The sequence below is a fragment of the Fistularia commersonii genome, chromosome 23, assembly GCF_037954325.1.
Source record: "Fistularia commersonii isolate RoL2024-O1a breed Wild chromosome 23, RoL_Fcom_v1.0, whole genome shotgun sequence".
NCBI classification, from domain to species: Eukaryota; Metazoa; Chordata; class Actinopteri; order Syngnathiformes; family Fistulariidae; genus Fistularia; species Fistularia commersonii.
This window is the reverse complement of record NC_141306.1, coordinates 7076077-7088176: the sequence shown is the minus strand read 5'-3', so window position 1 is coordinate 7088176 and position 12100 is coordinate 7076077. Positions and strand designations below refer to the sequence as shown.

At 46.1% G+C, this 12100-nt stretch overlaps 1 protein-coding gene across 1 annotated transcript; it reads right to left on the bottom strand.

The window, feature by feature from the left end:
* Nucleotides 1–81: 81 nt before the first annotated feature.
* baiap2l2a (BAR/IMD domain containing adaptor protein 2 like 2a) lies at nucleotides 82–11752 on the bottom strand. Its single transcript, XM_086170378.1, has 15 exons — nucleotides 11689–11752; nucleotides 10648–10723; nucleotides 9863–9949; nucleotides 8191–8252; nucleotides 7991–8062; nucleotides 7621–7701; nucleotides 7406–7537; nucleotides 6231–6314; nucleotides 5090–5171; nucleotides 4191–4392; nucleotides 2339–2404; nucleotides 1603–1629; nucleotides 1280–1457; nucleotides 409–452; nucleotides 82–279 (listed from the first exon to the last, which is right to left on the bottom strand). The coding sequence occupies exons 1-15, from the start codon at nucleotides 11740–11742 to the stop codon at nucleotides 201–203; spliced, it is 1326 nt and encodes a 441-aa protein (XP_086026504.1). The 5' UTR covers nucleotides 11743–11752; the 3' UTR covers nucleotides 82–200.
* Between the last annotated feature and the right edge of the window lie 348 nt (nucleotides 11753–12100).

The window sequence follows — 12100 nt, the reverse complement described above, 5'->3', positions numbered from 1 at the left end:
TGGACGGAGAAACATGCGGGAATCCATATCGAATAATAATTCATTTCAGAAAAGCCGAGATCTGAGAACATCTCCCCGGTGCATGTTTACAAGGCAGGGGGTTATTTCTTTAGAAATCAGGAGAAAGGGATTTAGGATTAACCAAATATACAAACAGGTGACACATTCAGGTCGGGGACCTCCGCCTCCCGTGTCGAACGTCAGCGATGCAGGCGCGGGGCCGATCTGTCGTTGCTGAGGGTCGGCCGCAACTTCACCGTCGCAAAGGGGTTGGCGCCTCTTCGGAAGACGGAGGCGGGAGGAGAAAAGGAAAGGCGAGAGGAGGAAAGGTTACACGCGGAAGATATTTCGGCCCAAGGAACGTCTTCCGGTCCGAGAGGAGCGGCAGGTCCGCTTCCGCGCTCTCACCTGGCGAACAGCTGCGACAGCGATTCCTGCGGCCGCGGCTGGCGCTGCGGAGAGGAGACACACGTCAGAAGTTCGGATGATATTTGACACGTGACCGTCTCCTGACGGGCAACTCGACCGAGCGAAGCACACTCTGTCCGCACTCACACACTCTGAATAGAAGACGCCAAGACCAGTAGAAACAGAAAGCGGTTCAAACACTTTAAATAGCTCCATGGTAAAACGCACACTCATGCATATAAGTATAGATTTCAATGTGGTTGTTGCACAATCAAATAGAGCAGAACTTTCAATTTGGTTCAACCAAATGAATGTCTTCAGGGTCTTTTGGATGACATATAAAAAAAAAAATAAAATAAAAAAAAAATATATATATATATATTAGCTGCTTCAAGTTAAAAGATGTTTTAAACCAGGTCGGTGTTAATAGTCACTGTAATTCTCTGTACTTGCCAAAAGAGCATCAAAACCAGGATTGGATCTCTCTGACGGGGTCGACTTTTACCCCTTTACTCAAAATGAAATACTTGGCTCCGGTTGATTGTGCAACGGAGACACGCAAAGGTGACACGGCACTCCCTGCACCGTCAGCAGCTGGAGCTCCCTCCTTGCATCCACCACAGCGAGGGCTGAGGGGTCATTGAGAACAAAACTTTGTCGCAGCGCCCCTGCTGGACAGATGGGCGCACAGCATCCCGTGGCCCGCGCTGTCACGGGGGAAATCACAGCTCAGTAAGAAGCCGACATTTCGGATCCTTTTTCTCTGATTCTTTTTTTTTTGCCGACGGGTCATCCCCGGTTGATGTGAAAATACGACGTCCAAACATTGATTAAACCGCCGGAATCCATCACCCGTGGAAAAACCCCTAACCTGGTTCTGTGAGTTAGACTCTCCCCGTCGCTCGGCACCGGGCGTCTTCGGCTGCATGTCCGGGGGCCTGTTTGCTAACGGCGGCGGCGGCGGCGGAGGGGGCGCTGCCGCCGTCCAGCTGGAGCTCCGCATCATATCCGGGAAACTGTTGGTGCTGCTGCTGGCTCGCAGAGGGAAACTACACAACAACATGGGAGCGGAGGGGAGTCTGTAATCGTCGTCATGTAAAATTCCAGCCGTCTCGGTGGCTCGCCACTCGAGAAGTAGCGGTAATAAAAAAGGATTAATATTGTATAAATATAATAATAAGTTTGCGGGCTGACCTCAGACAGCCCATATCTAATTCAGTTCTTCGGTGAGGGGTTGAGCGAGCGGCGTTATAGATGAGATGAGAGACAGATTAGATAGACGCCGCTCCTCCTCAAAGCAATGGGCCACCCAAATGACTGAAATAGTCAGAATAGTTATTTTTCCGAGTCTTATTTTAACGCCGACCCGGATTTAAGACAAGAAAAGAATCGGAAACAACGGGGGGCCGCCTGAGGTGGGGGCAGAATTGATTCAGTATTGGGCTCAGGCAGCAGGTTTTCCTGTTCTCTGTCACCCCCGGGAGGATTTCAAGGCTAAATATCAAGAATATAGAGTGCCATGAAACTTTCTGAACTTGTAGCGATAAAGTCGAGGTGGAATTAAATCCCGTTTTAAGTCCGACACTAGCCTGTTCCAGGTGCAAATGATTACTCACTATGGAGGGCACAGCTGCGGTACCTTGGGAGGCACTATATGGTGTAATCATGCACCGTACTGTTCGAGGGGCATCTATGGGATGTAAACTCCCATGTCCTTCCTGTATCTACCATTCATTTTTTCAATGGACTGCTTTTGTTAAGCTAAATACCTGAAATCACAAAGATATTGTCCACTGAGAGGCTGACCACTGCTTCGTCCCCTGAATGTGTGGAAAACCGGGCTTACACTGCTGCGGTAAACTTGTCATTTTCAAGTAAGTGCGCTATTCTATAACCAACCATAAATCTGTTTAAACGTATGTACGCTTACCCGGCATCAGGTAACCTTGGAGGATCATCCACTTCTTCCACGTAGGAGGCAGGAAACCAGCCCTGCCTAAAGACCAACGACAGGAGTGACAAGAACAATCGCTGTTTGTGTGTCTCGGTACGCTGGATCACAACGAGATCAGCGAACGTCCGTCTCTATATGTGGCCCAGTGATTGGACCCTGCCTTTCGCCCAATAGGCTCCCTTTAACCCCGACTGCAGGATAGGCAGTATACCTAATGAACGAATGAATAAATGAATTGTTATCTTAAAGCATTCTTTACCGCCGAAAGCCACACGATGCACAACAAATACCGAGCCAGTAACTCAGTTTTCCCTCGCATATTCATTGATATGCGTCCCTCATTCGGGGTCTTATGAGGTTCAGTATGTGAATGAAGATTCTCCCTCACCAGCCCTCATAAGTCTGGCCCACGGCCTGTTAGCGGTGCCAGAGTGAAGCATTTCAAACTCTGAATACTCTCCCCGTTCTAAAGTCGGTCCTGGCATATAACTAATTCATTAGCAGTTTGACACTTATTAAACTCCCCTCCTCACGGGCAGCGGATCCATTTTACTCCCTGACAGTGACGGAGACGATTCTACACAGATGACCCGACTATTTCCACCCGCGGGCACTTCTGATATAACACCAGTGGAAACAATGAAAACACTTCAGCTCAAAGGCCGCGTTCATCATTAACGTCGCTATGGAACCCGTGTAGATATGGGTCGACCAATCACCGTCCCATGAATTAGAAGCCGGGATCAAAACCTCAGAGCGGCGACGGTCCGGTAACAGAGATGCTGTCTGACAACTGACTGCTATTCTAAAGGAGAAGTTTGAAGGGGGTCGTGACAGGTACGGGCTCAAAACACAACATGAAGGATTTATAAAATGCTGATCTGTTTTAACAATGTATTCCTTAACAGGACGGCATGCATGTTTCAATACGTTTCTTTAAAGAGACAGTGCGTATAATATACGTAAGCGATTAATTGTCAGTATTTAGCAGGAAAAGAATGCCTGAATCAATGTAAACATCTGTGATCTCTTATCCCCAAATACCATCTGGTGCTATTTAATAAGTGAATAAATCACTTTAGAACCAGGAACATCCGTGTGTTATAAAGGTTTATTACTGAATTGGTTCTGGGCTGGAGCTGAGAATAGGATTGAGACACCATTTATGTATTTATTGTAGAGAACAGAGTACAAAAAACAATAAGGAGCAATCAGCGGGTCGGTTAATGGAGAGATAATTTTCATTATATTAAGAAGCACATGAATACCCCTATTCTTTTGAATCTCATTACTGCACATTGGAATCCTATGTGGCTTCACTCTGGACAGCAAAATAAGAATCTCATTGCGCAGGGAAACATGTTTCCAGATTGTACATATGACAATAAACACTTTGAATCTGAATCTTTGTCATTATATATACATGCGCATATATAAGATAAGATCACTGTAGTAAAAGCAGCGAAACAGTTATAATGTCAAAAATAAGTATGAATATAAATATCAGTAGAGAGACAGTTAGAAGACACAAGATAGCAAAGGCATCCATGAATAAATAGACAGAATGGAGAACAACAACAGCAACAACATAAGGGATATATATGTGTACATGTGTCTATGTATATGAATGCGTATATACAGTCATTGCCAAAAGTTTTGAGAATGACACAACCATAGAAACATCTGGTCAACACCTAAAAACCCTGAAGGAACAGACTTTGTGAAAGTGTCATTCTCAAAACTTTTGGCCATGACTGTACATGTATATCTCCCTCGCTCCCCAAAAGTAGTAACCCATGTGTATTTCAAATAAGAGGGCACGTCTCACCGGGAGCAGCCGGAGCCTCGTCCAAACAGCCACCCTTTCCTGGGCTGCTGAACCAGCACAGTGATCATCTCTCCCTTGCTGAAGGGCAGCAGGGTGGCGTTGGAGCCCCCGGGCTGGTGGGCCACCTTGGCTCTCATGGCTCTTGTTCCGCCCCCTGCCGACTCTCCTCCGGAGCGGTAAACGCTCCCCTGGGGCGACGGCGCTGGAGACAGAGGGAACGGGACGTTTGCTAGAGAACGAACTCGCGGGGAAACCAAGGATGATGGATCCGTGGTAGAATGAAAAAAAAAAAAAAAAAGGGAACCATTCATCTCTCGAAACGTTCTGTCAGCCGTCGCTGGAGGACGCCCGCTAACTGCACGATTACCTGTGTCTTTTGCTCAAGGGATAGGAGACGCTGGGCGGGGAGTTCAATCACAGAAGAAGAAGAGGAGGAGGAAAAAGACGAAGAAGAGGAGGGCCGCTCTCATCAGCCGCACAGGTAAAACGGGAAGCTGCATACAAGGCTTTAATGGGAAAAAGAAACTGGAATACAGGACGGAGCGTTATCTTTTCTCGTCTTGGGACATCCTCCATTTTTTTCCTCTCTCTTGGAGATAAGCGGACCAAATAATTAAAGTTTGGACAGAGGACAGAACAACGGAGGCGTTAAGAAAGTGCACAATTGGCAAAATGATGAAGGAGACGGGAGAGAAACGGATTAGGGGGAGAGAAAGGGAGATAAAGCACAATGAAGAAAGCATTGTGGGGGGTATGAATGAACTCTGATACACTGGAGCAGGTATCGGGGGCCGCACGTGCTAAAGTCGCAGTTTCATTTTAAAGATACGAAAATCACGAGCAACGTTGTGCCGGAAAACAGCCGAGGGGGCCGACACGCAAGCAAATGAATGACTCACCCCTGGACGGCGCCTTGCCGACGGGCTGCTCTTCGTTGCTCCTCCTCACCTGTGTGGAAGTGGACAGATGACATGGCATCCCCTTTCGGCAGACAGAGCACTGATGACACGTCACTATTCAGCTATCCAAAACATCCCAGAATACACAAACACACACACACTGGCAATGAGCCTGTAAGTAAACGACACCTGAAATCTGGATTGGCTTGATTTTTTTCTCGAGTTCTATAGCTACACTTTGACCTTCACACAACGTTGCTCTCGTCACGCAGGCTTTTTTGCCCTCAGATAATCATTGCACATCTTGTGAATTCCCCTCACACACTCAAGGGTTGTGTAACAAACATTAGGGAGCATGATGCAGTTCAACGATGCATTCACCGCTCCCCGTCTGCTGGTTCACTATTACAACATATTTGTGTGTGTTTGCGTGTGTGTGTTGGGCTCAGCTGCCAGCTCCTCAAACTAAGACGGTTTCACTCACTTTTGCATGTGTGTGTGATTCTTATAATGAAGTATTAGACCCAAATGAATAGAAAATGATCACAATGATTGATAAGATGTGGGCAAGGGGAGGAGGGGTTAAGATCACAACACATTCTTAACTGCAGAACGCTCGCCTCAGTAATATTAGAATGGTAGGGGAATGGAACGCCTCCGCCTGTCTTTTCCCAATTATGTGTTCCAGCTGTTCAAACTCTAACATTAACATAGCGAGAGGAGTCAGATGAAGAATTTTGAGATTCAACTTCACCATGTTTCAATATCTCTAAACCCTCGATGAATACCGGGTCTAACGTTTTTCCTCCTGAAACACTTCCTGGAACCGAAATGTGGTTCATGCTGATCGATTAAAAATATATAAATACACATTTCAACCACTAGAGGGCGCTGTGGAGACATTTCACAGGTTTGCCTCCACAGTGCTGTGTGATATCAGAACCCCAATGTTTTGAAGTTCTCTTGTTCTTTTTCATAATATCTATAAATCAGACCTCCTCTCACATCTTTCCCCCTTTAGGAGGAATGTTCTCAGTCACCAGGTGCACACTTTGAAAATGCAGCCAAAACTGCTTGAATGAGCCGCACAAAACACAGATATCTCTGAGGTACTCCCTGCACTGACAGCGCTGTCGACCACAGTGGGCTGCCTGGCTCCGGCTTCCCTCGTGGCGTTTACTTGTTTCCGCAGGATGTCAGCCCTCTGCTGCAGGGGCGCCCCCGTCTGCAGTTCAAAGACAAAAAAACAAAAAATTTAAAAAGATAAGGAATCCATTAGTGTCTACAAGCAGAGACTGTCACTCAGGAGCTACACCTGCCTCCGACAACTTTGTTTACACCTGCCATAAAAGCTGCAACAGGCCAACGTGCGCGTTATCAGCTGCCGCCTTTGCCCCCGCCATCTGTGAGGTCGCTTGTCGGGTATATTCAGACACCGCCATTCAAATGAATTAGTATTAATAAAAGTTGCAGTCACATGTCATAAACTAGACATATATGGATTAAATGCAAACAACCAGTGCATTGTAGACCCGATACATATTCATAAATAATCAGTAAATAGGTTGCACATTTATTAGATAGGACCGTTTTTATGTATTTGATGTATAGAAGCTCGTGAGTATGGATGGAGCAATTAACTTTTTAAAAAAAAATAGAGAAGGCTGTCTGTTTGTATAAAATGAATGTATGACCTCCAACCTTCATCATGGAACCCGTCAGGGAAATAACAATAACGGCTTCGTCTACAGGGACCCTTGCACCAGACGCCAACCCCCCGCACCAGGAATTAGCCTTATCCCGCCTCCTTTTCAGACAAACAGGTGCATTTAGTGTTTTGCTGACGGCGGGCGTGAGGTCAACGGGTAGACCTCGTGGGCGCGGAAAACAGCAATAACGATAATTGTCATCGAAGCGACGAGCGCCGCGCGGGGGGGAAATGGAGTCTGCAATGTCGTAATGTGCGGCTGATCCATTTGGGTTGTTCCGGCTTGCCAGCGAGATGCTTTTATAAAAACGAAATTCACCCTTGACGCTGACCTGACGCCGACAAGCTGACGCGTCATCGGTAACATCAGACCGATACGACAAGGTCTGACGGCTTGAGGGGAACTTTAAGCGTCGGCACTTTAAGTTGTTTTGCTGCAGAGGATTAAATACACTTTGCTGGAATAGAGGATAAAAATAGGACCCTTATTCTTATAGATACTCTCTCTGTATGCAGTCAATACATTTGTATTATGATAACTAAACTAAATCTAAATCCTTTCTAATTAATTTATTTTCATTAATTCAAATAAATGTTGGAGTGCTGACCTTATTCATGAGGTTGGAGATGGAGTCCAGGAGGCTGCAGTGCTTCTCAGCCAGGAAGCGGTACCGCCGCTCCTCCTCCTTCAGGGCCTCGGCATTGCTCTCCCGGAGAAATTGCACGTAATCGCGACAATCCTGAGGAGCCACGCATTGGACGGACACCTATTCATCAAACGTACGACGGTACACGAAGGATGCGGGAAAGAAAACCCACAAACCCGGTAGGTTCCTCTCTGCAGCTGTGCATCCAGAGCGCTGGCCTCGCTGTGGGCCCTCATCTCATAGAGGGTCCTGCTGCTCTGCCAGGAGAAAGACCACAGTCATGGTCATCATCACCAAAGATACAGAGTTTGCAATCAAGGCGACCGCTTCACACACAACCTCCGGACAGATCGATATCTATCAAGTCTATTCTACACCGGAGCCGAGCTAATCATTACTCCTTTAACATCTGGGAGTTAAGTGTGTCATACCACATTAGACGAATGTATCCCTTAACTCACTCCGGCACCTGACTAATCATCCGAAGCCATCGACTAATTCCAGTGATTAGTTTTAATCTCCTTTGTCGACCCACATCTCACTCACTGCGATGTAATCTTTGTCCAGATTGACGTTGTTGTCCATTTCCTGAAGGATGTCCTCCTCAAACCATCTGAACTGGAAGGACACACGTGGAAGGCCCGGTGAAGAGCAGCAACTCAAAGAACACATGTTATTGTGTTTACAAGTGTGTGTGTGTGTGTATGTGTGTGTGAGGGGTTGCTGTTTTGGAGGGGGGTACGTACCACTCCCTCCAGCTCCAGGGTCAGTCTCCTTTGGTTCTCAGAGAGCTGAATCAGAATTTCTCCTTCAAGACAAGAAATGCGTGTTACATCTGACCTTGAAGGACCTCCATTTTGGGTCAGATACTTTTTTCCAGGGAGCAACATTTCAGTCCAGGACCCCTTTCAGGAGCGGCGAACATCTATCTGATCCACCTTTCACTCCTGGGAGAACCAGAATGAAGGATTACTATTCTTCCATCATGGAAATGTATCCGTCTTTTGGTCAAATATGAGGGGAGGGTCCTCATGCTTATCCACTGGTGGTTTGTGATCTGTTACTGCGCTGTTATCACACCAGCGACACAACATTTTATATTAAAAGGAAATAAAAGGAATAAAGAAGAAATCCATCTAAACTCAAACGTCCTACCTTTAAAAACCTTGAAAGAGATGATAAACAATCTTTTCGCTAAACCTTGACGAGGTCGTTCAACACCAGCGAATCAAATCTCTTACTACTGTGCGATTTAAAACATTCAGCTCAGAATCTGATCAATATCTTAATATCTTATCATTCATCCATTCATTATCTATCCTGCTTATCCATTTTAATATCTTCGAACTTTTATTTTTATACATTAACATTTTCTATTTTGTTACTTCATATATACTAGCCTTCACTTATTTGTTTGTTTTTTGCTCAAAGGCTAATCAAAAGCACACACACACACACACACACACACACACACACACACACACACACACACACCATGCATGCAGTTTACACCTGCTTATTCCTGTAAACTGTAAAAGCAGTCATAAAGCTCTTCTGAAGGGTTCACTCTGTCCCTTGAAGAAAAGCTGTTGAATTCCATTAATAAATAGCCATAAACACGTCAAACGCCGAATGCTCGCTTCCTGGTTGGCAGGAACAGACAATCAACCTTGCTTGTAATAAACCCGCTATAGACCCTGCCATTACTCCTTGGCGCCTTCTGTCACACCTCCTTTGCTCGTTTTTATCCCGAATGCCACATTGCTCGCCTTGAATTTATCGTAGGAAAAAAAAAAACATTGCGGCGTCTGCGAGAACCCTGGATGAGAGAAATGATAACAGCAGACGGATCGAGATTCATGAGTTAGTCTGTGAGAACTTTCTGGTGAGAAAAAAATAAAAAAAACTGATGTCCGAATCAGATCCTCTGGACGGGGCGGAGATGAGTCTCTCAGTTTCACTTTGAACCTAAAGTCTACAGCGGCACCTTCATATTTTTATGTGAAAATAAAAGATCATGCAAGGGACTCTGCTCCGCCCTCTGAGCAGGAAACCAGCGAGGTCCTGGATGAGGCTCTGCTGGATTCCAGATGCGGGAACTGCAAGTGCAGGTTTATTTCTGTGTATATAGATGGATATCTATAATGTATAGGTCGGTAATATCATATTATTTAGATTGACAGTGAGACAGTTCCATTGATCTCCGGGGCTGATCGATCACTTCATGGCATCACCCTTTCACGTGCTTGCCTTTTGCCGGGGTCATTTTCATCCCCTTTGTCTAAATCTGGCGGTCGATCTTACCTGTTACACCCCGCACGCACCGAGAACTAGCATCTCAGGAACGCTTTCCAGGGATTGGATATTTTCACCGCTAATCATGAGGACGAACGAGTGAATGTAGATTTGCACGCTCACCTATGGACTGCGACGACGCGCTGCGGAGCGCTCGCTCGCCCATCTTCGAGAGCGTGCTGAAATAGGCCTCGCTAGTCACGACCAAAGCTGAAACACGCACACACACATGCACAGATATACACACGTGCACAGAACACACAAAAGTAAATGTAAGTTGATGAGGACCAAACAGAAAAAAAGAAAACATGACTGCTAAAACAAGCTGGGATAAACAGAAGGGACACTTTAGGGACGGGGGGAAAGTCAGTGGATTTTTTTTTTTTTGTTTGGAATAAAACCACCTTTTAAAGCCGCTTCCGTCGTGCAGCTTCATTTGCATTTCAAATCACGGCGACGGTCCCGGAGAGGATTATTATTTTGGTAATCAAGAGGAATGCAGACGCGTTCGGGTATCATTTGAAAGTTGAGCCGCGGCGCTGTGAAGACCTCATCTCTACGTCCGGTGGCGTGGAATTCAACAATTGGGAATGTTTCATTGTTTTGAAACGTTTCCGCCCGACCGAGAGGTCGAATACCTCAGCGGCCATCGTTTTGTGTGTCAGTGGGCCGGGGGTCGCGGCCGGGGTCACGGCTCCTGGATCTCCTCCAAGCACCTGGACTTTGGAACGAGGTCCACGACGCACGTCAGACGAGCTGGGTGATTAGCACCGGCAGCGCTTAGCGATTTATGAGGGCTTATAAAGGAAGCTTTGTTTACATCGCAGAGAAGAGGATCGAGCGTGACACGTCGGCCATGAGCTACGGGAGGGAAATTGTGGCGACCGTTTTTTGTCTCCCTGTCTCACCCTGGAAGGCCCGGGTGTAGCTGTTTCCCAGCAACACCAGCTTCTGCAGGCTCGGGTTGAACTCGTCCATCAAGCTCTGTTAGAGAAACACACATGCAAAACAGAAACTTGGTTTGCGGTCGCTTTTTCATAATTTGTCGGCCTGTAATATAAACCCCTTGCCGGGTTTGTTATTGGGATGACATGATCAACAATGAGATGGTTGTATTGACCGCCGGAGCTGATCGATCACTTCATGACTTGGTTTACGGAGATATATTTCTGTTTTTATGCCAGGCTGAGGTCCTTCAGTTTATCGCCCCCATAGTCTTGAATTTGGTTCTATTTTGGCAAATACATTGAAATTAAAATGAAGTCCATCTCTCTATTGATGGCTGCATGGAACAAGGAAGTAGCTGCTCATAACATTCTGATAAGACTTCCAGAGAGATCACTTGGATCATCACTTCCGGAGTCCTCTTTCAGCAGAAATGTCAAATGTCAGGCGGTGCTGCACTTGGACGGCGGTGGGTTAAGTCTGGAATATGTTGCAAGCACACACCAAAATGAGCTTTTATTCTAAACATTTTAAAGAGAAAAAGGCATTTCACTGAGGCCGGGCTGAGGCTCCAGCGCCAGATATCTCCGGAAGAAAACACTCTGAAGTGGAGCAGAGAAAATCTTTCGCTCTAGCCGGGGTTGTTTGTATTCCGGGTCTGGATTGTGACGGCAAGCAGCGGCTCGGTTTGACAGAGGAGGAGAGGAACGCTTTGAATTCATGGGCCGGGCTCTTGAATGCAGACTGGAAAGTACGCTTGTGTGATAGTCAAACAGCCATTTCTATAATACAGTCAGGGCAGGATTCACACACACTGCACAATAACAACAACACTCATACGGATGAGTCTGTAGTGGTAATAAAAGAAGGCGTCAAAGTCAAACACAACAAATACATTGCGGGTTTGTTTCTTTTTGAATATAAACCAACATGACCATGTTTACAAGCCCTCCCTCTCCTCCTCACACAGCAGCTCACTCACTCATAGAGTATTTCTCACTTACTGAGTAAATCCCCAAGGTCATCCTGTGCAGCTGGTCACTATTCATTTCCGACATGTTACAATCCACACCTGTCAATGGAAACAGAGGTGAGGGAGAGAAGTGAGGAATGAGGTGAGGAGAGGAGGAGAGAGGGAGCAGCACTGAGCGCTGGTAATAGAAACCCCATTGGCCTGAAAGAAAAACTGGAGTAAATATTTAAACACGACCATAAAACACATGCTGTAAGCGCTGACCCTGTGACAGTGTGTGTGCGCATGTGTATGTGTGTATCAGCCATGTTTCATTTAACATATCTCAGCAAATGGTTGAAACGCACAAAATAATCAGCAATAACATGTAAACAAATGATCATTATTATCATTATAACCCTTTCGTATATTCCCGCTCTAACCAGACAGACAAGTGGCCACCA

What these genes read in the sequence shown, in the direction of transcription:
- baiap2l2a (XM_086170378.1), bottom strand. Translation starts at nt 11,742, where the DNA reads ATGTCGGAAATGAATAGTGACCAGCTGCACAGGATGACCTTGGGGATT. An exon ending in TTAGATATGGGCTGTCTGAG is followed by an intron (nt 1,458 to 1,602) that starts GTCAGCCCGCAA and finishes GTTGTTGTGTAG; the next exon opens with TTTCCCTCTGCGAGCCAGCA. An exon ending in AGTCTAACTCACAGAACCAG is followed by an intron (nt 453 to 1,279) that starts GTTAGGGGTTTT and finishes TCCTCTCCGCAG; the next exon opens with CGCCAGCCGCGGCCGCAGGA.